The sequence below is a fragment of the Hibiscus syriacus genome, unplaced genomic scaffold (assembly GCF_006381635.1).
Source record: "Hibiscus syriacus cultivar Baekdansim isolate YM2019G1 unplaced genomic scaffold, ASM638163v2 tig00111779_pilon, whole genome shotgun sequence".
Taxonomy (NCBI): Eukaryota; Viridiplantae; Streptophyta; class Magnoliopsida; order Malvales; family Malvaceae; genus Hibiscus; species Hibiscus syriacus.
Genome location: NW_024063176.1, coordinates 959,983 through 986,267, shown reverse-complemented (window position 1 = coordinate 986,267; position 26,285 = coordinate 959,983). Strand labels below are relative to the sequence as shown.

General features: G+C 33.5%; 1 protein-coding gene and 1 pseudogene across 1 annotated transcript; one reads left to right on the top strand and one right to left on the bottom strand.

Annotated features, from left to right (window-relative positions):
• Window positions 1-6,849: 6,849 nt before the first annotated feature.
• Window positions 6,850-18,577, bottom strand: LOC120170274 (xyloglucan endotransglucosylase/hydrolase protein 22-like). The gene is made up of 6 exons (XM_039178250.1): window positions 18,308-18,577; window positions 18,031-18,224; window positions 17,525-17,934; window positions 16,461-16,469; window positions 7,447-7,452; window positions 6,850-6,860 (listed from the first exon to the last, which is right to left on the bottom strand). The coding sequence occupies exons 1-3, from the start codon at window positions 18,569-18,571 to the stop codon at window positions 17,544-17,546; spliced, it is 849 nt and encodes a 282-aa protein (XP_039034181.1). The 5' UTR covers window positions 18,572-18,577; the 3' UTR covers window positions 6,850-6,860; window positions 7,447-7,452; window positions 16,461-16,469; window positions 17,525-17,543.
• A 4,748-nt stretch (window positions 18,578-23,325) lies between these two features.
• Window positions 23,326-24,388, top strand: LOC120170271 (annotated as a pseudogene).
• The last annotated feature ends 1,897 nt before the right edge of the window (window positions 24,389-26,285 follow it).

The following is a 26,285-nucleotide window of genomic DNA, read 5'->3' as shown; positions in this document are numbered from 1 at the left end:
ATGTCTCATAGGTTTAGGTTACATCTCCTTTTATAATAAATAAACCCTGGTACATATTTACAAAAATAACCTTGTACCATACCACGGGGCCATAGCCCCCGCACCCCCAACCCACATAATCATAACCCCCACTACGAGACTTTCTCGGTATATTTATGAGCCATACCTAACAGTAAGTTATCGAACCGTCCAGGATGGAGTAGATGCCATTGCAAAAGCACGGAAGATAGTTTAGTTATTCCAACACAATGTAGGTGTCACTCTGTAGGCACCAGTTCTCCAAACATACAAGCTGGTTTGGATCCATAATTTGTTTACAGATATGGAGTGATGGTTCCTATAGATTCTAGAAAAGAAGTTTCTTTTCACTGTAAATTCGATACGTTGTGCCTCTGCTATCTTATAGAGTCTCTCTCAATGACTAAGGAGCCTTCCGAATGATTTTTTTTTACAGTACCAAGGAATGAGCATTGATATATCATATCTTCTCCCGAGGTATACTTGACTAAAAGGGTCATTAATTTGTTTCCTACTCAAATTGCTTCCCCAAATTTATTTCTCCTGGGAAGAAGCTAACCTGCATACTATGTAAATATCATCCAAGGTTACTGCAGTCTGGGTACTGTAAGTACGTTTTCTCATGGCCATCACATAATAATATATTCGTATGGAGGTTTGTCATTGTGGTGTTTTTATTTTGTTGTATTCTTTTGCTTTTCATGAATTATACATTGATGCATACTATCTTCTTAAGTAGTGTGATTTTTTGGCTCAAAGTTTTGGAGTTATTGTTGTTTCAGATTATCTTTCAATATTGAATACTATAGGCATTCCGTAAATGTTTATAATATTTAGGTTCCTTTAGCTATGGGATGGAACTGTGTTTGATGTTAACCTTGCATTCTCTTGTAAGAGTAAATATTTTCATTGTTGCCGTCGTTTGGATTAGGTGTAATTGAGCCAAGCATGTCGGTAGATGAGTTTGACTTCTAAATTTGAGGTTTGAAGCTCGATCGAGCTTGCTTGAATTTTACTTTTTACTAGTTTGATTTGAGATAAGAATCGAATAGGTCGATCTCTTTCAAGCAAGCTCATTCACTTGATAAAAAATGAGTTTGAGTCTCCATGTTTGAATAAATTCGAGCTTGGGTTGAGCTCGAGTTTGAATTACCAAATGAAAATGTTAACGAGTTTCTGATTAACCCCCAAGCATAGGTGATGATCTTATCGGATCAGACATGCAGTGTGCGAGCTCAAACGTGGCTCAAACCTTTTAACCTCAACAAGCTTCTAATTAACCACCATTATTGTTGAATCACCACTAGCAGTTTCCTCTGTAACCAATGGTGGAGCAGCTGCCAAAGAGTGAGAAGACGATGTCGATGGCTGTAACAAACTCGAAGGCTCTGGGAACTACTCCATTCATGTTGAGAGTACATAACTTTGAAGTTGGAACAAATGATTCGATAATTCAAAATGAGTTGTTTTGATGCTCAATCATACAAAGGAAACTTTAAGGCACAAGAGATTTGATCTCTCCTTTAAACATTCATATGGCTTCACACCCCACGTATAGCTTAATTGGTTCATGAAATCCTAACTTGAAATCTAGTATCATCAGAAATTTGAATTCCGATATTTGCAAAGCTCGAACCGTGACGTCTTTTGTACAGAGAAAAACACCATTCATAGTTTCAAACCGATATCAACATGTCCTACTTATCCACCATTACAATTGGTTATGGATATTGTACTTGCTTTATCGATTTGCACCAGTGCTGGTGGTAAGAAGTTGTAGTAAGGTCGATACGACTGGTTTAACTCACCAACTCCCCGCTGGACAATCAGATCTTTGAAGCTTGCCTTTAACACATTCACGAGATAATATATGAGCAAATGAAGAGGAATAACAAGTAATACTTTACAAAAAGCATAGATTGTAAACTTTGTTTAAGCTCACCTGATAGGCTAATGATCTGAGGTTGAGAAATTCACAATTGCAATAGGGTATAATTGATTAAGGGTGCTTGAATTTCGAGCTCGAACGCATTGGCATGGTTGTCGAAGGTGATGTGTGAGAAAATCTCCATCAAAGACCCCATCTTGTTTGATGCTTTTCTTGAACCTTGATTCCTTATTTGAGGTTGAACATGAAGGCCTTTCCCTGAAAAATGATGCAAAATAAAACATAAAAAATGGGTAAAGGAACTTAGAGAAAGAGAAGTCGGGATTTAAATCTGAAATCACAATCGAACCTGAAACTCGGGGTACCAGATTCGAAATTGAATATGCTACCATTGATACTCGAAGCTGCTTCGACTTGTCCATTTATAGAATGAAAAATTAGAGGATACTTGCTGTAAATAGGGGACCTAGAGCATTGTCCAGAGAGAAAGGATATGATCTCCTCATGCCAACCACCTACAATTTATAGCAACCCAAAGGTCTAAAAGAGAAAGAATGATGCATTCTTAAGTGAACTCGAAACTCAGTTCAACTCGTTTATGTAATCACTTCAAAAAAAAGATGGTATCCAACAAATTTAAGGTTTGAATCCCAACATAAATCCTTCCCCTATAGGATAAGTTTAACTGAGTAGTCTAAGAATAGGGGAATATATTGCAGATGCTAAATACCAATCCAATTGGTTCATGCTAACCACCTACAATATATGGTAACCAAATTCACATACACAAAAGAGAAAGAATAATGAATTCTTAGTCAAACTCGAAACTTAGCTCAATTGGTTCATGCAGTCAGTTACCACTAAAAAGGGTCTTCCTACAAATTTAAAGTTTGAATCCCAACATAAATCATTCCTGTATAGGATAAGTTTCACTGAGTAGTCTAAGAATAAGAGAATAGATTGCAGATGCTAAATATGAATCCCGAACGTATTCGATATCGATAAAAGGCTATCCATAATAGCTTTGGTTTGAAGGGGGCTCCATTTGAAAATTCAATATAGATGTAGATAAAGTTCTTGATGACAAATTCACTTGCATTCATTAAGTCAAACCCTAATTCTTTAATATGTCAACAATGACAGCAATGGGGCAATTACAATAACACAAAATCGATAATTCTTATAATTGAAGAAGGTGTTTGTTGAAATGTCTGTTGTGTTGCTTCCCTTTGCATCAAACCAGGCAAAGGCCAAATCAGTTCGGATTCATAAGGCAAACTCAAATTTGTCCTGAAACCAAACAAAGATCCAACACAGAACACTCTTTTTTAATACCGTTATACTCACAATCACAAGAACCCCACAATTTATTTCTACCATTACGACAAACAACACAGCCATTGCAGGTCAATGGAATAGTTGTAACACCCCGACTTTTAATCAAGGATTGAATTGTGAAATATTAAAGTTTGGAATTAAAAATTAAAGGAAAATAAGGTAACTATGGACTAAGTTGATTATAGGATAGAACCTTTGAGCAAAAAATATGAACTCTAAGGAAATCAATGTCCTTTTCTGTAATTTACCCATAACATTTTGGAAAAAAAAAGGGAAAACGTGTGGTTTAAGATTTGAATCTGTGTCCTACTGCATATCAGGCAAATACCTTAGTCGTTCAACCTAAGTTGCATCTAATATTTAATTAATATAAATCTTTTATATATTTTCAATATATCGGGCCAATTTTAGGCCTCCTTCCCCGTAAAATCAAACCCCCGTGAAGCACAAAACCACCCCTCGTCCCCAAGCTTTTCCCTGCTGTTCAACCAATTTTGGCCATCCGTGGCGTCGACCGTCACCATCATCAGCATCAGCGACCTCCCGCGACCAAAACCCCTATAATCCCTTATTATAGAACACTGTCGATCGTTGTGAATCAGTGTTCGTTGAAAACTCGCAGGCCACTGTCAATTTCGTTAATTTCTTGTCGAACTCGACGTTATTCTGCCCTCCGCATTGGACTCCTCATCATTGTGCACTTAAAACCCAGCTGGTGGAATGCTCCACCGCCACTCAGTCGCCGTTCGACAAGGGTAAGTTCTCGGTGTCTTTTTCATTTGGTTTTTTGTTCGATTTGGTTAATTTTTGGGTTGATTAAGATTTTTTTAATATTGGAGCTATTGGAGTGATCGAGCGACGTCCCCAACCCCGTCGCTTCTATCAAGCTCTTCGACGCGTCGCCATGTGCGTGTGGGGCTCCTCCCCGGTCATAGAACACCCTCGAACCGGGTTGAGTCAACTCGGACCGAATCGAGTCAACCTGAATTAGCCTGAGTCAACTCGAACAGGGATTACCCATTAACTTTGACCCAAACTGTTAACTTTGACATGATCGTTGACCAAACCCGTTGACTTTGACCAAGTTTGACTGTTGACTTTGACCCAAAAAGTCAAATTCTATGTTTTTTGACGTCTTTAGTTCGAATCCGAAGTCCATTTCACCAAATTCAAACCCAGTAAGTTATTTATCACTGATTTACCTTCCTATCTGATTCGATTTTCACGTTTAAGTTCAGTTTCTGATGCAAGTTGTTTTGCTATGTACCCAAGATACTATGGGACATCGAATTCAAGTTCAAGAGCGATGGTGTTAAATGGTTGACCGTTATGGCTCCAAAATTGAGGTAATACATTACTACATTTTGCATGCGTTATGGAACATGTTGGTATTGGTTAATGCATTAATGAATATATTTTGTCACATGTATGTAGTTAATCATCTCTAAACATGATCCGAATACAATAAAAAGTATATAAATTGAATATGACTTGGATGACACTATCAGAAATTAGAAGTCTAGTAATAAATAAATCCAAGTTCATTGATTAATCAGTGCAACGATTAATCGCATAAACCTTAAATTCTGATTATTCATGCCAAAAGTTGTAATTCCGAAAAATACCCTAGATAAAAAGTTATGAAATTACCCCTAAGATGTGAAAATAACATAGAATTGCCCTTGTCAATGGATTTGACATGATAATTCATTTTCGACCTGATAAAATTTCTGATTCACCTATTAGTTTTATGATTTGTTCGAAAAATCATTGATAATCAGTTCATAAGCTCCGTAAAGGCTCAAGACCTAGAATTACCGATTTCTAAGCAAATACTTAAAGACTAACACAATGGAAGTACTTTTTATGTCTGAATTGTTCAAAATGATAGAAAAAATGAACTGATTGAATTAAATGGAAATACTGGATTGAATGAAATAACCAAAATATTGAATGAAATAACCAAAATACTTGAACTCCAAAATAACCAAAATACCCATAAACTTTAACTTGATCAAAATACTCCGAGCTCTGATATGACCGAAGTACCCTTGAGCTCCATAATAACTAAGATATCCTTGAGATTCTAAATTATTTAAATACCATCACGACTTGGACTAAGGGTATATCTTTAGATAATTCTAAAACTACTGATAAAATTAAAGGTTGTATCGCTCCTAAAGGTTGAAGCATACCCTAAGCTTATCGGTCATGCTTGTTACTGTTAATATTCGAGAGTTAGAATAATTATTGCATGAATATATTTATGCCTCACCGAGATCTATTCAATGAAGATTTTTGAAGGTGGATTTGTTCGGTCACATAGTACAGTTAACATGAGAAAAAATCAATATCCATAAAGTGTTCCTACTAGAGTCTTGCTAATTATTACAATGATGAGAAATGTTTAGCTTGATTGGACTCATAAGCCGATAATTCGTTACAAATTTGGAATATTACAAATCATCGTTTTACTTTTATTGAGTTAAATACTAAAACATATCATAGATCCAAAATGACTAAAATGCCCTTGTGAATCTGATTTACGAAATCACCACTAAAATATCTGAGTCTTAAGTAATTCTGATACAACAGTTCTTGAATACCATTTAGATATATCCGATTACTAAATGATCTTGATGTATCGCTTTATCAATGATTGATTAATCCATTAGTTATCGAATCTTTTTTAAATGGGATATCGGTTCTGAAATTCTATCAAATTACAGAAGTTTCGTTGTTCCCTACCCGATAAATACCAAGTACCTCCAGAAAATAACTGGATCTTCTAGTGTGTTCTGTATGTGATATATGATTGTTTTATTTGTTCTGAAATGTGATTTACTAAAGTTATTGATTTACTGAATCTTTTAACTATTCGATATTCTGATTTACTCATGTATTGATTTACTGTTTATGAACTATGACTACATGATATGTGCTCTCTGATTACATATTTTCACTGAAAAATATAATCATGTCTGATTTATGGACCATGTAATCTACTATTTACTGTATGAATCGATTTATTAGGATAATGTCTGGGTAGGATTCTGGAGTATGGAGGTTCAACTCTGATCAAGCCGGTAAATCCTTACGGACTTAAGGTGACACTTGGTAGGCTCTGAGGCCCCAAGGTATTTCCTTAGGTAAGCTCTAAGGCTACAAGGTACTCTATTGAGTAGGCTCTTAGGCCTTAGGTAACACTCTTTGGTAGGCTCTCAGACCCAATGATACTACCTTAGGTTGGCTCTTATGCCCAATTGGCCTAGGGTAAGTCCTTATGGATGCAGTTCTGGGGAACTACATATCGATGTTCAGTTTGAGGGTATTATTGTTGTCTTAAAATATGTTTTAAATTGTTACTGTTTTAAAAGATCAATACACTTCCTCTGGTTTTGTTGGAACACACTAGAATCTTCCTCTTAGTCCCTTGAATTTGTTTTTCTAAACTTTACCTTCAGATTGTAAGTTTCTCGACTGTTACCTGTAAAATTAATTAATGAATATGAACTCACCGCTAGAACCTGATGATGTCTATATCATTAAGCAAATTTATGATTTACCTTATACCCAATGACCTATTGCATTCATCTGGTAGTTCTGTATTACTGAGCTTCCCAAAGCTCACTCTGATACTTACCATTTCAGGTTAAAGAGTTTGATTTTATGCTTTTATCAACATCAGTAAAGGAGTTCTACCAGCATTGCTTGTGGAGTACGGTGCATGTAATTAGGGGGCATGTAGATTGTATTCTGTTTTTTATATTCGAGTCTGGAACTTGTTTTATTAATGGATATTGTTGAATTCTATTTTTTAATATATAAATGATTTTTTGAAATTGTATTTTATCTATAAATTATTTTACAGTTTTAAATGGATTAACAAAAATTTTAAATTTTCCAAGATTTTCAGTTTGGGTCGCTCTGGTGACCTTAATGTGACACTTCAGATCTGATCGAATCACTCGTATCGGTCTAAGGATGTTACATTTAATGGTATCAGAGCTTAGGTTGAGTCGAGTTTTTTGGGTAGATCGGCCGATTGAATATCATACAATGTCTGGTTAGTACATGCCCCTAGGTTATGATCGTACTCTTCTGAGTCGGGAATATGATGTCAAGTCATCACTCTGTAATAAGTATACCTAAGTATTATGATCATTAAGGTTCGATCTGTGAAGGAAAAGAATTTTGTTAACATTTGTCTAGATTCTGAAAATCGCCTCGTAAGTGATGTATGAGTTATTTGTTCTAAAATTCTAACCCGACTCATGACATGAATTTGAGTTTTGTTACCCCAAATGTTTTATGATGTTAAGCTTGTAACTAAACTTTATAAGTGAAGTTTCGAGATAAAGAATTCCTATCCTAGTGGATGGAAAAGCAAGGTATTTGGTTCAAGCTTTGACTAGGTGACTTCCTACCAAAGTTATGCATTAATTAACTGAATTGAGGAATTTATGGAATCATTCTTGTTCTAATTTTATGAGATTGAAACCCAATAGGTGCCAAGTCATGTACCTCAATGATTTGATCAGTAAGTAGTTAAAGGAAAATGTTTGTGTACTTTGTAAAAGTGTAATTCTCGAGATGATTTTGTTACGTATGAAGGAAAAAATTTATGTATGTATGTTGCGTTAAAGGTTAAACAAGTGTTATTCTGATGATTAAGAATTGATAATTAAGGTATATTTGGTTCTACGAGGAGAAATTTGTTCAAATTTTGAAATTTTGATAAAGAATAGTTCTAATGAGAACTCATATTTAGCTAGTTAAGGTTTAGTATATTAATCGTAATCTTGTAACAGGATACTTAGGAGAAAGAAGAATTGATGAAAGCTCAATTTCCACATTTCTTTAACTTAGGTAAATTTCGAGGACGAAATTTCTTTTGAGGAGATGAGAGTTATAACACCCCAAATTTTAGTCATGATTGAATTGTGAAATATTAAAGTTCATAAATAAAAATGAAAGGCAAATAAGGGAGCAATGGACTAAGTTGATTACATGATAGAACTTTGAGCCAAAAAGATGAACTATAAGGAAATCAGTAGCCTTGTGTGAAATTTACCCATAACTTTCTGACAAAAAACGTGTGGTTCAGGATTTAAACTTGTACATTGCCGCATATCAGGCCTAAACCCTAGCCATTCAGACTAAGTTGCAGTTGATATTTAATTATAAATATTTATATATCTTCAATAAATCAGGCCAATTTTAGGCCCCATTCCCCCGTGAAATCAAACCCCTGTGAATCATAAAACCACCCCTCATCCCTAAGCTTTTCCCCATTGTTCAACTAATTTCGACCATCTGTGGCATCAACCGTCGCCATCATTAGCATCAACGACCTCCTGCGACCAAAATCCCTCTAATATCTTATTGTGGAACGTCGTCAATCATCGTGAATTAATGTTCGAGTGTTCGTTGAAAACTCATCGGCCACCGTCAATATCTTCAATTTTTGACCGAACTCGACATTGCTCCACCTCACCTCTGCCAATACTGGACTCCCCGTCATCGTCCACTCAAAACCCAGCTGGTGGAAAACTCATTCGTTGCTCCGTCGTCGTTCATCGAGGGTAAGTTATATTTTTTCTTTATTTGGTTTTTCGTTCGATTTGATTAATTTTTGGGTTGATTGAGATGCTATTTTTTATGTTGGTAAATGCTGGAGTAATCAACCACCGTCCTCGATCCCGTAACTGTTGTCATGTGCTGTCATGCATCACCGTGTGCGTGTGAGGCTTCTCTCTGGTCATGGAACACCCTTGAACTGGTTTGAGTCAACTCGAGCCAGGTTGAGTCAACTCGAACTGAACCGAGTCAACTCGAACCAGCTTGAGTCAACTCGAATGGGTCTGACCCACTGACTTTGACCTGACCGTTGACCAAACCCATTTACTTTGACCCGAACCATTGACCTTGACTTGATCGTTGACCAAACATGTTACTTTGACCCAAAAAGTCAAAATTTTTGAAAAATCATATTTTATGTTTTTCGACACCCTGAGTCTGAATCCGAAGCCCGTTTTTTCAAATTCGAACCCGATAAGTTTTTATCACTAATTTACCTTCCTATTCGATTTGATTTTTACGTTTAAGTTCAATTTCTTACGCAAGTTGTTTTGCTATGTACTCGAGATACTATGGGACGTCAAATTCAAGTTCAAGAGCAATTGAATGGTTTTAAATGGTTGACCGTTGTGGCTTGAAAATCGAGGTAATACATTACTACCTTTTACATGCTTTATGGAACATGTCGGTATTGGTTAATGCATGGATGAATATATTTTGTTAATTGTATGTAGTTAATCATCTCTAAACTCGATCCGAATACAGTAAAAAGTATGTAAACTGAATAAGACTCGGATGACTCTATCAAAAATTAGAAGTCTAGTAATAAATAATTTCAAGTTTAGTGATTAATTAGTGCATCAGTTAACAGCAAACTTTAAATTCTGATTATTCCCGTTAAAAGTTGTAATACCGAAAATACCCGGATAAGAAATCATGAAATTGCCCCTGAGATGTAAAATGACATGTAATTACCCTTGTCAGTGGATTTGACATGAGAATTCATTTTTTACCTGATAAAATTACTGGTTCACATATTAATTTCTTGACTTGTTCGAAAAATCGTTAATAATCAATTCATAACCTCTGTAATGGATCAATACCTAGAATTACCGATTTCTGAGCAAGTACTTACTAACACCATGGAAGTACTTTTTATGTATAAATTGTTCGAAATGACGGAAATAAATGAACTAATTGAATTAAATGGAAATACTAGATTGAATGAAATTAGCAAAATACCCCTAAACTCCAAAATGACCAAAATACCCATGAACTTCAACTTGATCAAAATACTCCGAGCTCTGATATGAGTAAAGTACCCTTGAGCTCCATAATAACTAAGATATCCTTGAGATTCTAAATTATTTAAATACCATCATGACTTGGAATAAGAGAATATCTTTAGATAATTCTGGAATACTGATAAAATAAAGGTTGTATCGTTCCTAAAGGTTGAAGCACGACCTAAGCTTATCGGACATGCTTGCTACTCTTAAGATTCAAGAGTTAGAATAATTATCACATGAATATATTTATGCCGCATCGAGATCTGTTCAATGAAGATTTGTGAAGGTGGATTTGCTCGATCACATAGTGCAGTCAGTATGAAAAAAATCAATATCCATGAAGTGTTCCTACCATAGTCTTGCTAAGTATTGCAATGATGAGAAATGTTTAGCTTGATTGGACTTATAAATCGATAATTCATTATAAATTTGGAATATTGCAAATCATCGTTTTGCTTTTATTGAGTTAAATACTACATCATCTCATAGATCCAAAATGAATAAAATGCCCTTGTGAATCTGATTGACAAAATTACCCCTGGAATATTCGAATCTTAAGTAATTCTGATACAACAATTCTTGAATACCCTTAAGATATATCCAAATACTAAATGATATGGATGTATCACTTTATGAATGACTGATTAATCCGTTAGCTATCGAATCCTTTTTTTAATAGGGATATCGTTTCTGAAATTTTGTCAATTTGCAGAAGTTTCATGGTTCCCTACCTGATAAATACCAAGTACCTCCGGAAAATAACTAGATCCTCTAGTGTGTTCCTTATGTGCTATATGATTGTTTTATCTATTTCTGAAATGTGATTTACCGAAGTTAATGATTTACTGAATCTTTTAACTATTCGATATTCTGATTTACTGATATATTGATTTACTGTTTATGAACTATGACTGCATGATATGTGCTCTCTGGTTACATGTTTTCACTTGAAAATATATTTTAAACTATTACTGTTTTAAAAGATCAATACACTTCCTTTGGTTTTGTTGAAACACACTAGACTCCTCCTCTCAGTCTCCTGAATATGTTTCTCTAAATGTTCCATTCAGACTGCAAGTTTCTTGACTGTTACTTGAAAAATTAATGAATGAATCTGAACTCACCGCTGGAACTTGATGATGTTTGTATAGTTAAGAAAATTTATGTTTTACCTTATATTCGATGGCCTATTGTATTCATCTGGTAGTTCTGTATTACTGAGCTTCCCAAAGCTCGCTTTGTTACTTGTCATTTTAGGTTAAAAAGATTGATCATGTGCTTTTATCGACATCAGTAAAAGAGTTCCACTGTCATTGTTTGTGGAGTACGGTGCATGTAATTAGGGGTATGTAGGTTGTATTCTATTCTTATATTCTAGTCTGAAACTTGTTTTATTACTTGATATTGTTGAATTCTATTTTTAATATATAAATAAATTTTTTGAATTTATATTTTATTTATAAATTATTTTACAGTTTTAAATAGATTAACACAAATTTTAAATTTTCTAGGATTTTTAGCCTGGATCACTCTAGTGACCCTAATGTTACAACCCAGATCGGATCAGATCACCCATATTAGTCTGACAGGGTGTTTCAACAGTGTTTGCGGTACTAAAAAGATCGGTTTTCATCGCGGAAAGACGATCTAAACATTGAATTCGGGATAGGCAAAGGAAAACATGATGCTGATGTCGGTGCTGAAGTAGCAATTGATGGCAAAAAGGAACCATCTTTCTTTTGTTGTTGTTCAATCCTAATCTTCTCGAGTTGAGCCACACCAAGCCCTCTTTGTGGGACTTCTTTAGGCCTTTGTTTCTTGGAAAATCTACCAATAATATTGTTTCCGCTACCACTATTACTCTTAGTAATTTGCTCCTCTTGAGCCATTGTTTTCACTAGCTTCCATATATGACACATACACAAATTTTCCCGAGAAAATTATGGATTCAAAACAAAACCCAAGAATCTGTAAAGCATCTAGAAAAACACCCAAAGCTTAAAAAACAGATTAAAAAAAACAAAACAAAAGTATTATCAAGATAACGCACAAGAAAATAAAAAAAGTTTCAATATAAATAAACAAAATAAAAGATACCCAAACTCTTGGAAGTCAAGAGAACAAACCCTTAAGCTTAGCCAAGTTTTAAGCTAAGATTAGTGAGAGAAAAAAGTGGAAAATAAGAGGAAATCACTATATCTTTGAGGTTTCTGATTTTGAGAGTTTGTCTGAGATAAAAATTAAATAAATTAATTATATGCTAAAAGGGTTAATTATTAAAATTTCCAAATTATCGGTCCAACTCTTCCTCTTTTCATTCCTAAAGTCTCCTCTTTCACCTTTGTTTCTTTTATTTTTCTCCACAATAATTTTGTTTTCAAACTTTTCAAATCATTTGGTTGGTTTATGTAATTATTTTTAAATATTTCATCAATCCTAAGCTAAATTGAGTATTGTTTGATAAAAAAAGTTAATTAATTATTAATTGTAGGATAAACTACGTTAACAATTGTCGTCTCAAATTCATACATTCTGTTATTTTTGTTTTAATTCAAATATTTTTATAAATACAATTTTTTTTATTAATCTAAGGTGATTATATATTGTATTTATTCTAAAGATTCTCAATTATTAGATAATAAAAATTCAAATATCTTTATAGTCTCCTTTAAAGAAATAAAAATCATTGCTTTAATAACTGACCTTTAATATAAATATATTAATATGATCTATTATATATATATAATTTAAGAGAACAAATCATTTTTTTCAAAATTTTTACGGGGCAAGTAATTAAAAAAAATCAACGGACATATCGATAGTAATTAATCGGGTCAGGTTTTGGTCCATTTGAACCATATTCGAGTATTATACTATCTGCCCGGCCCGACATAATTATATATATATATATGTCTGTGTTAGGTAAAATAGGAAATTAATTGGAAAATATTGTAAAGAGAGTTATTATACAATTATCTCCAAATATATAAAAGTCAATTATAATATTATTATTGATTTAAATCGGATATTTTTTACCCTAAACATAAACCGGTCTAATCAGACTTTATCTTTTACAAACCCAACCTTAGTCAAATTTAATTTTTTTTAAATGGCCTTATAAGATCGAATTAACTAAAAAATCGATCAGATTCAAGTAAAATACCCATGGTAGATCTCATGTTATGTTCCGCCCTTGATTATACCACTTGTAAATAAGAACACAACTTTATGGCATAACCTAAAGGATTAAAAGGAGATCAAAGCATATTCTTTGTCTTGCTCTTTATTTAGTTCACACTTTCAAAAGATTAAAATTAAAGGATAACAAAAATAATCCTGGATTTGGGGATTTGTCGGTTAATGTTCATCATTTGAACCGTCCAAGAACCTGATTCAAATTCATCTAATAAGTTATTCAAATGTTTAAAATTTCAATTCCAATCATAATTTATAATAAACTTTAGGATAAATTACACGTTTAGTATCTAAACTATAATTTTAGTCCATTTTATTACCTAAACTTTCATTTTTTTAAAATTATACCTAACGTTTAGTTTTTTATCCATTTTAGTACCCTAACGTTAAAAATTTAACGGATGGGCTTGTCAGCAGCCACATCTACAGTCGTCGGCCATCGTATTCATTGGCCAATGAAGCACAAACTTTCTAACTTGCACCTTTTCGACCCCCTAAACACAATTTCGACCTATGTTTTACCAAGAAAAGCATCAATCTCCCCAAATCAACAATGGACTCTTCAATTTATTCATCCTCCGATCTCCATGGCCCATTGTCCGATGGGCTTGAAACTGAACTATGTTGGTTGACTCATCATTCTCTCGTGGTCCACAGTTCAAATTGATTATTTGTCCATCGGAGCTATGTCACGTCAACCCGTCCGTTAAGTTTTTAACGGCGGTGTACTAAAATGAAACAAAAACTAAACGTTAAGTATAGTTTAAAAAAACAAAAGTTTAAATACTAAAACGGATCAAAACTTATGCATAATTTACCCTAAACTTTAACTAATTATAAATAATTTATGAGTCCGACCCATCTTTATTCTTCATTCTTGTTTGGCATTTAAACAAAAAATTCAATAAATGAAATGTGAGACATAACACAATCAGTCATACCTTAAACCTTTCGAATTAGACCAAAATGAATATAGAATTACAATCTCTAACAATAAAATATGTTAAATATGATCATAACATAAATATACAAAATTATCGTATCTGAACCGAATGAGAATTCATCTCTATCCTTAAAAAGTTAGAATCCAATCAAATGGAATCCATATGAACAAACTCCAAATATTCTACCAAAACAGGAAGTTAGTAACATGCATCTATATATACCAACCCATGCAACCCACTCTATGCAAACTATCAAACCCTAATTTAAACTTTCAAATGGCTAACTTCAATGTTTTCTTCGTGTTTTCCCTGCATGTTTTGTTCTTGGTTTCGAGTTCTGCAACTCGTCCGCTCCATGCAACCACGGTTTCCGATCAAGCATTTGAAGATGAAACGGAAGTACAATCATCGTTTTACGAATATGACTCATTTCGTCGTCAACATTCATCACAATCGACCATAATGACGTCTGCTACGTCTGCAACGGTTATAAAAACCGATCGAGAGACAAGAAGTGCGTGAGACGAATCATGAATCCATACAATTTAGAAGCGATAGAAAGCGTACGTTGATGGAGGAAGGCAGGGATGCCATTAAAGGTAGCATAAAAAGGAATGCCGGAAATCCCTTAGTGTCAAAGAGACAAAGTCCGGGTGGTCCTGATCCTCATCATCACTGACGATCTTGTATTTTATAACAAATGATTGTCCAACTTCACTACTAGTATACATTGGACGTTGGACAATATATACGCACATGTATACGTATGTATCTGCGTGAATGAAACTTTTTTAAATAATATATTCCTTAAACCTTAGTTATGATTTTCAAACTCTTTATTTTTATAATAAAAATATATATAAAGTGTAAATAAACGAATAACTAATGTATTGCAACGTATATAAATTGAATGAAATTTGGCCTTACTCCATGCTCTTTGCTGTACGTGCCAAATATAGGTTGGATCAAATCGAGTTTTTATTTGACTCGAATTTGATTTAAACATTTTATCACTTATTTGTTGACTATTTTAACTCGGATTTAAAGAGATTTCATCTAATCCGAAATTAGATATGATTACTATGGTAAAAATTCATATCCAACCGACGTAAATATATATATTTAAACTATATTTTTATGACATACATTATTTCTTTTTATTTTAATCTCATTATCTTATTCATAAACTATAAGATTTTCTCCCTTTTCAAGTATCATTCTTCAACATATTTTATAGTCATTTTAGACATCAACGATCTTGTCTTATTATTCTATATCACTCAATCAATTTAGATTTTATCAAAACTTATTTAAAACCACTTAAAATAAAGATAAAAAATATATCAATTTTAGGGTTGATGCTCCATCAAATTTGACAAATTTGGAGAATCCATTCAAAAATTCGAATGACAAAAATTATTCCGAAAATATATACATATCTTAGAATTAATGTCATGGAAAGGTCACCAGAGGATATTATAACATTAGAAAAACTTTGGACAAATTTTCATATACTTTGAGTTGATTTTGTGAAAAATTAATCAATAAAAGAAGAAGGATAAATACAAATATTTTGACATTAATTTTATTATAAATAGCCACAAATGACGATAAAATGTAGACGATGTCCAAAAGGACTTAAAGGTTTCTGCATAAATAGAAGGATAACAATCATATCACAACGTTGTTAATGATTTAAAGTCCCAATACTCCAAAAAAATAACTCAAAAAATTTAATAATTTAATGACTAAAACAAAACAACATCTAAAGTTGAATGATTAATGATATAATTTTTCCCATAAATATGAATAAAATTTTAAATATCCAGAGGCGCGTATTCAAAGAATTAGATGCGGAATTTGGAATCTTGGGGTCCGAATTGATAAGTTAGTTAAACTGAAAACTTTTGAGGTTGGCTCTTCCATTTCATTTTCCTTTTTATCCAAAATCTTCCTTTTTTATTTTTTTTGGTGGGCATCATTTCCAAGCTTGGATTCTACACTCTTTAACCCAATTTTTTTTAAGTAATCGGTAATTTTATTTAAAATAAGAAAAATCTTAAATTACAATAAAGATTTATAATCAAAATCTTAAATTAAACACATAAATATTAGAACAATTTCTTATAATCATTGATACAAAACTAACAACTTAAGATCACATAAAGATCATACAAGGAAATATTAAAATATAGTCAAGAAAAAAACTCGAACAAATATAGATATAAACATATCTAATTGCATCGGAAAACAAACCACAAAAAGGGATCAAGCTACTGAAAGATCACTCACAAACAGTAAATCAGACTCGAGTGACGTGAAAAATTATCTACGAACGCATAACGAGTATCCAAATCCAATCTGAGGGTTCAAAACAGAGAATATCAACTATAACAGATAAGTCAAATCTTGATCAATCATGGCGATGTCAAATCAACTCTTAAAAAAAAATAAAAACAACAGTCAAACGACAGGAAAACATGTCAAAAGACATAAAAAAACGTGTCATACATGCAAATTTATTAAAAATAAAAAACAACAAAAAATAAAGATGTAATAACAAAAAAATAAGAGGACGATAAAGAATATAAACAGTCGGCAACCAACATAAAAACTAGTATCGCCGCTGATCAATAAAGACAAAAAAAAGGATGAATGACTTACCAATAAGTTATAAAATATGACTTATAAAGTCAACTAACTCAAACTTTTTTGTCTCGACTTAACTCCATCGGATCCAATACTCGCCCATATACGTGTGATTTGTAAAAGTTACTTTGTTTGTTTGCTTGATTTTCAAATATGTTGATACTAATTGGGTAAATAAAGATAAATATTTTTGCAACATAACATGTAACTTTGCTTTTATGTTTTATTGCTAAATTTGTTTTTTCCTGTCGCACACCAAATAAAAGTTTATTGTTATTAACAAAATTGGCCGAGGGCCATAAAGTTGCCAAACGGAAGAGAAATAGTTACACAGCAAGTCGTATAAACGGCAAGTCTCGCATTTCTTATAATAATTATTAGGGATGAAAGCAATATTTTATATTAAGAAAAAAAATTTATAAAATAAAAAAGTTATAAAATTTTAAGAGGATGAAATTTTTTTGACTGAATAAACTGAATGAATAATGATAACATAATTTGTTATCTTATTAAACTTATATTACCCGTTAAAAATATAAAATAAAAAATATATATATTTTTTTTCTAATCACAAATATATTCTTTCAATCCAATTTACTCTTTCTCAAATATAAATCAAATATAAAATGTGTGTGCCAGTAGTTAACGAACGGTGCATTCTTTAGGAAGTCCCTGAGGGAACCGATTGGTATCAGTGCAATAGTTGTAGATCATGTAGTTTTTCTGCACCCATCTCAGCCTTTGTTGGCTGCCGATATCCAGCTCCTGCAACAACCACGAGCTCGGAGAACCGGAGCTCGACGAACACGATGACTTTCCGGCAGACCAGACACAGGCATCAGCTTTGTAATTCCTGTAAGAAGCAGTGAAGGGAGCTTTGCTCCAATCCGTCTTGATGAGTCCACCTCGAGTGGCCCAATCGTCGGCGTTCCAAAGACTCGAATACACCCTCATCGGCTGCCTCTTCGGGAACGGAACGCCGAACGATTCCAAGTTCTTGAACTCTCTGATCGGAGTGCCGTCAATAGAGAAGCTGTACATCAACATTAAAAACAAAAACACATGCACAGAGTCAAACAACGAACATCATCGGAAGCTGTAAAGAAATCAAAACGGAATAAAAACTTACATGATGCGTCGAGGGTTCCAAAGAAGAGAATAAGTATGAAAATCTTTGGTGGGATCGAACCAAAGGTGAAACTGTTGCTCTCTGTCTCCTTTCCCACCGCAATACACATTCGTATGAACCGTATAAGGCTCGCCGGAAAGGTTCCCCAGGAACTCGAAGTCTATTTCATCCCAAGTGGATCCTTGTGAACGAAGCTGTTGAGCCAAATACATTTTCATTTAGTACCAAAAGACAAGAGTGAAATCAAAGATTGATTATGATTAAGTGAACAACTTACGTAATAAGTAGTAACAGTGCCAGCAGAGTTTCCTGGAACAAGCTTCATGTTCATATCAATCTTCCCAAACAGATATTCATTCTTGGATTGAAAACCAGAGCCTGAGAATCTGTCGAGTGTGAGCGTCAAAAGCTGGCCGTTTTCCAGAATCTTGCCCCTGCCATTTCCCCATGTAACATCTATGTCTTGCTTAAAGTTTGCAGCTGAAGCAACTAATACAAGGCCTATTAATACAGATAGCAGCAAGCCAAATGAAGAACTCATGGTGATTTTCTGGGTTTTGTTTTGATGGATTGAAATTGTAAGTGGAGTGATATATATAGGGGAGAAGGAAGATGAAGAGAGGTAAATGGAAGTTTCGTGGGTGGTGTGAGTTGTAAACAGCTGGAGAATAGTGAGTAAACTCGGTGATGGAGATGGCTGTTGCCTGGTTCCATCCATGCAAGAGTAGTTTAATGAATTTGGTGCCGCCTTTCAATGTTCCATCACCATATACGCATGTAGCATTTACTGTGAATACATATGTTTTAATCCAAACCTAGCATGAGATGATGAATAAAAATATAAAAATAATCGATTCAGATTTCCGTAGATTAAAATTTTAACTCGAATTAATTTAACTCATAATCATATTTGTATGCTCTGATGTTTTTAAATGAAGTAAATTGAATTGGGATAATTGTCCTCGCCTCTACAATACCTTATTTGGATTAATCGATCAATTGATCAGATACCAATGATTAATTCAAACAAATAATACTTAAATGATAGAATCAAATATACCTAGAGATGATAATTTAATCTGAAATTGATGGATTTAGGGGTTGTTTGTTTACTTCAGAATGATTAAGCGTTAAATGATTCAAATGCTGAATGATTCAGAGGCTCTGTATGAATTAATTCTGAATGTGACATGATGTTTGATAATGGCTCTGAATAATTCAGAATGTACTTTCGTGCTGAATCATTCAGTACTGTTTTGCTGAATCAGTCAGCACTGAATCATTCAGAGGTACGAAACAAATGCACTGAACCAACGCTTAATGGTTCTATTAAGAGGCAAACAAACAACTCTTTAGATTTAACCCAACTTGATAGAATTATATTTAAAAAAATTGACTTCAAGTTGGATTTTATATAAGAGTGAGGTCAGATCAAATTCGAATAAATAAAATATATTATTCAAATTAGATTGAATCAAATAAAAGAAATATATTTTTGAATCGGATTGAGTTAAGCAAAAGTCCGACTAAATCTGTTATCGATCTCCAAGTATACCACCTCCACAGGCAGAGGCTGTATCTCGGGAGTTGGTGGTGTTAATTAAATGAGTCGTTGTCAGATTGGTTGACACTTTGCATGGTCAGGTCAAAAACTATATGACGGGGCCAAACGCGTATTGACAAAAATCTCAACCACTTGATCCTCACGTCAAACAATATAATTATAATTATCATCACAATTAACATAAGTTTATTTATTTACATAAACCGTATATAATTGTATGAATTGATGTATGAATCAAATGATTTTAATAACTAAAGAGATGAATGTTATTTTTAAAAGTTTAGAGTTTGAATTGATATATTTATATAAATACTTGAATATTTATTATTAAATAATTAAGAATCTTTTAAATAAATATTATCTTATAATTACTTTAAACTATACAAAATAGAAAAATATGAGTTGTTAATTTTAATCATCATATGATATGTTTAATATAATGATTACATAATAGATATTAATATACGTATTATTGAAAAATTAGATAATATATTTTTATATGAATCAAGTATTCAGTGGTAAAAGAATTATTATTATTCTTTAAGGTTACGGATTAGAACATAGTGAAATTAGAAGTGTAAGATTCAATGTTAAATGGTTAAAAATTATCTTTGAACAAATACTGTATAGTACTTACCATATATTAATAAATAATAATAATATAATTTTATTTACTAAATTGATATTATTCGATTTATAAAACTAAAATCAATTGAAAATTTTAAAATTATTAACCAACATTGAAGTGGGACTCCAAGTCGGTGGATAAGTATAAAAAGAAGATAGGATTGGAAATTAACAGCTGGCCGTCAAACAATTAATGTAAAAATATATATATATATTTCAAAAAGAAATTATATATAAATTTAAGATATAATATTGTTATACGTTATCGAGTGACTTAAATAGGTAAGAGAATATAGTCTTCTTTAAAAGTTTTTATGTTCAATTAATTATATTTACAAGATATGTGTTATTAATAATTAAGAAATATTTTAAATAAATATTATATTATAATCATCTTAAACTATTTAAATATATATATATATATATATTATTTTTAATATAAATGGTAAAAGAAAGTACAAGTATATAACAAATTATCTAAAAGATAAAGATATTAGTAGTCACACAATTATATTAAAATAACTTTTTAAATATTATAAAATAATAATAATTATTAATATATTATAAAATAATTGTGAAAGTTATTATGTTATGATAAAATAACTATTAAATTATCAAAATTTAATATTATTTTTTGTTTAATCTCCGATATTCAATCTTTAACCAATTATTCCAAATCAAGTTTTGTAAAGGTCTATTATGAGGGCGACTTTTAATCCAATTTGTTACATTTATAAACGTTAGGATTCAAACTTCTGGTCCAACTTAAGGAATTTAGTATATCGTAATACTAACCAATTTATTGTTGATAAAATTTTATACCACATAAATTATTTTAACAATTTAATAAATTTAATAATTATTTTAGAATATTAAAAATTTATTAGTGAAAATATTTTATATAATTTAATATCTCAAACATATTTATCTTTATTAAAATATTTATCTTTATTTTTATAGAATTTAACATCACATACTTTATATCATCTCATATATTATATAGAATGAATCATTTTTAGTGTGGCTATAGTGGCCCATGGAGAAGGTGTTTGGTGGATGCATATCCACTTAATTTCAAGTGGTTGGCAAACACACTTATAAACGAAGTGTTTAAATTTAAGATCTTCAAAAATAATAATTATTTTTTAATCATTATAATTGTTTAGTTTGTATATTTTTTAATTTATTAAATAATACAAAAATATTGTTTATAATTGATTAAATTTCATCAGCCTGGCTGCCAATGCAGGCGGTGGTTTATTCTGACTGACAAAGCGGTGGAAACGGCGCAGCAAGGCCGATGAGATCCGGACAACGGCTGTCAGTGCGGTGCTGTCAGTGCGATTTAGGAGCCGATAAGATGTTTAAGTAAACTCTTTTGCTTTCAATTTACAATTATTCCACCGACTTCAAACCCATTGAACCTTCCTCTCATATGCCCCCTTTGGTATTCCATCAAACCCAATTGGAATAATGCCACCTACTTTTGTTGTTACACCAACATAAATTTGTTAAATCGAACTCATCAAACGATATTTATGATAGAAAAGAGTGTTATATTCTTTAGAAACTTTAAATTCGAGCAAGGTTATTTGTAAGATGTGTGTATATTTATTTTTAAATAATATTTTTTTAAAAATAATTTATTAAATCCTCAATGTCTTTATGTCTTGCTCTTATAGATATAAGAATTTGATGGATCTTGAAATACATCTTATCTTATAACATCTTTAAAAATAATGTCCTCAAGCCACTTTTGTTTAATTCTAGGTCAGGTCGATTTTTGAACCACTTAAATCATATATGAATATAATACTTTTTTCTCTTTCGTCAGATCATTTCATAAAGTTCCCTTAATTCAAAATTTGAATTAAATTTAAATAAAAATATACATTCGATAAAATATAAATATATGAAAATAATTTTTATTTTTGTAAAATAAAATAGACATGATGAAAAAAATATAGAGATGAATATTATATTAGTTATCTCTAAATATAAAAAATAATTAATTATACTATTATTCTTAAATCAAATTATATATTTATGATTCTAAATTTTAATAAAATTTAAACTCATTATTTTATTTAAAAAACTCTATTTAATCAGAGTAAATCTAAATACATCAAATTCAAGTCAAATATCTAATATCCCTATAATCAATTCCAACAGCTAGCTAATAGCAATGGCCTCCGGCAAAATCTCGTTGATAGTGCGTTGAAATTTTTTTTTTCACGAAATAGTGGGATCGTCAGATTAATTGCTCAAGTGGTGTCCTCTACAGTACCGGGGGTAGGTCGCCATGCACGCCCGGCGACCTACCAGGTCGCCATGCACGCCCAGCGACCTGGTAGGTCGCCATGCATGCCCTGCGACCTACCAGCCAACGACCTCCATGCCCATGCACGCCCATCTCGCCAAAGGAGCACGCCCATCCATGCCCTGCTGCCTGCTCGCGACCTTGCCGGGACTCCATGGCCCCGAGTGTCCCATGCATGAACCGTTCCTTGGTCGCCTCGAGTGCCCCATGCATGAACCGAGCCCCGAGTGCATGGCACGATCTCCCCATGCATGAATCCTTGGTCGCCCCGAGTGCATGGCGACCTCCTTGGTCGCCGGGCGTGCATGGCGACCTAGGAGGTCGCTGGGAGTGCATGGCGACCTATGGTTGGGTTGTGCATGTCCCATGCAGAGCAAGCCACGTCGTAGGTCGCCCGGAAGGCATGGCGACCTACGGCCACACTGTTGATTTCGCCCTATTTCAGCAAATAATGTTGGGATAACGTTATTTCGTGAATTATTTATTTTGAGGGCATTATATCGTGAGTAAAGCCAATGGCCTCCACATTGACGTAATTAATCAGACATGTAAAGGCGGCGCCAAACCCATAAATATTACTGGCATGAAACCAAGCAACGGCCATCGGCATCATTAGATTTGGACCATTTCTTTTCTCCAATTCTTGCAGCTGTTTACAACTTGAATACACCCACATACCAGGAAACTTCCTCCACTCTTTTCTCATTATCTTCACCAAATCCTTCCCTATATATAACACCCCCAACACACTCAATTTAAAAATCACAAACCCCAAAAGAAGAAAAAACCCCAGAAAAGAATGAAGCTTTCTTTGCTAGTTTCACTAATAATCGGCTTTGTATTAGTTGTTTCAGCTGCAAACTTCAACCAAGACATAGATGTTACTTGGGGAGATGGCAGGGGAAAGATTCAGGAAAACGGCCAGCTTTTGACGCTCACACTCGACAGATTCTCAGGCTCTGGTTTTCAATCAAAGAATGAATATCTGTTCGGGAAGATTGATATGAACATGAAGCTTGTTCCAGGCAACTCTGCTGGCACTGTTACTACTTATTACGTATGTTGCTTACTTAATCGTAATCAATCTTGATTTCTCTCTTGTTTTTTGGAACTAAATGAAAGTTTATTTGGCTCAACAGCTTCGTTCACAAGGATCCACTTGGGATGAAATAGACTTCGAGTTCCTGGGGAACCTTTCTGGCGAGCCTTATACGGTTCATACGAATGTGTATTGCGGTGGGAAAGGAGACAGAGAGCAACAGTTTCACCTTTGGTTCGATCCCACCAAAGATTTTCATACTTATTCTCTTCTTTGGAACCCTTGACGCATCATGTAAGTTTTTATTCCGTTTTGATTTCTTTACAGCTTCCGATGATGTTCATTGTTTGACTGTGTGTGTGTGTTTTTTTAATGTTGATGTACAGCTTCTCTATTGACGGCACTCCGATCAGAGAGTTCAAGAACTTGGAATCGTTCGGCGTTCCGTTCCCGAAGAGGCAGCCGATGAGGGTGTATTCGAGTCTTTGGAACGCCGACGATTGGGCCACTCGAGGTGGACTCATCAAGACGGATTGGAGCAAAGCTCCCTTCACTGCTTCTTACAGGAATTACAAAGCTGATGCCTGTGTCTGGTCTGCCGGAAAGTCATCGTGTTCGTCGAGCTCCGGTTCTCCGAGCTCGTGGTTGTCGCAGGAGCTGGATATCGGCAGCCAACAAAGGCTGAGATGGGTGCAGAAAAACTACATGATCTACAACTACTGCACTGACACTAAGCGGTTCCCTCAGGGACTTCCTAAAGAATGCACCGTTCGTTAACTACTGGCACACACATTTTATTTGTTAAATTTTTAAATCCTTTTGTTCACTAGTCGTATTTTGTAATTGTAATTAAAAAAAAGTCTTAATTTTCTACAAAATAATAATAGAATAAGATTGAGGAAGACGACAACGATAAATTTTATGTAAAAATGAGATTAATATTTTTTTCATTTTAATTATTAAATTATAAATTATTTCTCTAAATAATTCGTTTTATCATATTATATTTAATGAAGATTTCGTTAGATAAGACTTATTTTAACAGCTATGGAATTAAATGAAAACGTGTAAAGTGATAACAAGTTACTATAAATTATCAAATTTGGACCTCTTACATTAAATTCATATAAATTATTTATCTACTACCAACAATCAATCAATTGAATTAAGACAAGTTTGAATCTTAATATTTATTAATAGAATAAATTGAATTGAAAAGATTGTTCTCGTCTTTGAAATATTCAATTCGAATTAGTCGACTTATAAATGGGATACTGATAGTTATTTTAAAAAATTATTTCTTATCTACTTACAATAATTTAAAGAGAAAATAATTTCAGTGATTAAAAATTCCAGATAATATACGATTTTGACCAACTTTTTTTGGATTTACAAAAATGACCAACAAAATCGCAATACGATCTCTAATTCGCATTGCAATCTCCACTATCGCAAATTCGCGTTGCATTTCGCGTTGCGATAGTTGAAAATCGCGTTGCGATTTTCCATTTCGCGTTGCGATTTTTCATTTCGCGTTGCGATAGTTGAAAATCGCAACGCGATTTTCCATTTCGCGTTGCTATAGTTGAAAATCGTGTTGCGATTTTCCATTTCGCGTACAATGTCGTTGCGATTTTCTAAATTCGTTGCGATAGTCTACAGTTGTTGTTGCGAAAGTCTACAGTTGTCGTTGTGATTTTCCAAATTCGTTGTGATAGTTAAAAAAAAAGATTTTGTTTCTTAAGAATTTTCTCTAAAAAGATAGTATCAGCGCGGACGTGTCGAAGACATGTATTACCACGATCACGACCGTGATCGCGACCACGACCACGACCCGACATGACCCGACCCGACCCGAGACGAGACGGAAGGCGGCGGCGGCGCGCGAGAGTCCCCCTTATTCTCTATCACTCAACAAGGAAGTGGAAAAGCCAAGCCTTAAATACCATTCCCAATAGTGTTTCCAATACTATGTGGGATTTGAGCATTACCAACACTTGTTCCCAATACTATGTGGGATTGAGCCTTAAATAGTGATATTATTTTTGAATGTTTTGCTTAAAATTGCAATAATCGCGATTGATTGTAGATTGACTTTTAATTATGACATATTTAATCGTATAATACTAATGCAATTGGTTGCTGATTCAGTTGTTTTAAGGTGCATGATTGTTAATTGTTTCCTGAATAATCACATTGTATTGGAAACAAGTGTTGGTAATGCTCAATCCCACATAGTATTGGAAACACTATTGAGAATGGTATTTAAGGCTTAGCTTTCCCACTTCCTTATTGAGTGATAGAGAACAAGAGAGACTCTCGCGCGCCGCCGCCGCCGTCCGTCTCGTCTCGTCTCGGGTCGTGGCCGTGGCCGTGGCCGTGGCCGTGGCCGTGGCCGTGGCCGTGGTCGTGGTCGTGGTCGTGGTAATACGTGTCTTCGACACGTCCGCACGGATACTATCTTTTTAGAGAAAATTCTTAAGAAACAAAATCTTTTTTTAACTATCACAACGAATTTGGAAAATCGCAACGTATCTTAACGAATTTGGAAAATCGCAACGACAACTGTAGACTATCGCAACGTGAACTGGAAAATCGCAACGCGAAATGGAAAATCGCAACGTGATTTTTGCAACAAATTTGGAAAATCGCAACGACAACTGTAGACTATCGCAACGAATTTGGAAAATCGCAACGACAACTGT

What these genes read in the sequence shown, in the direction of transcription:
- LOC120170274 (XM_039178250.1), bottom strand. Translation starts at nt 18,571, where the DNA reads ATGAGTTCTTCATTTGGCTTGCTGCTATCTGTATTAATAGGCCTTGTA. An exon ending in GCACTGTTACTACTTATTAC is followed by an intron (nt 18,225 to 18,307) that starts GTAAGTTGTTCA and finishes TTGGCTCAACAG; the next exon opens with CTTCGTTCACAAGGATCCAC. An exon ending in TGGAACCCTCGACGCATCAT is followed by an intron (nt 17,935 to 18,030) that starts GTAAGTTTTTAT and finishes GTTGATGTACAG; the next exon opens with CTTCTCTATTGACGGCACTC.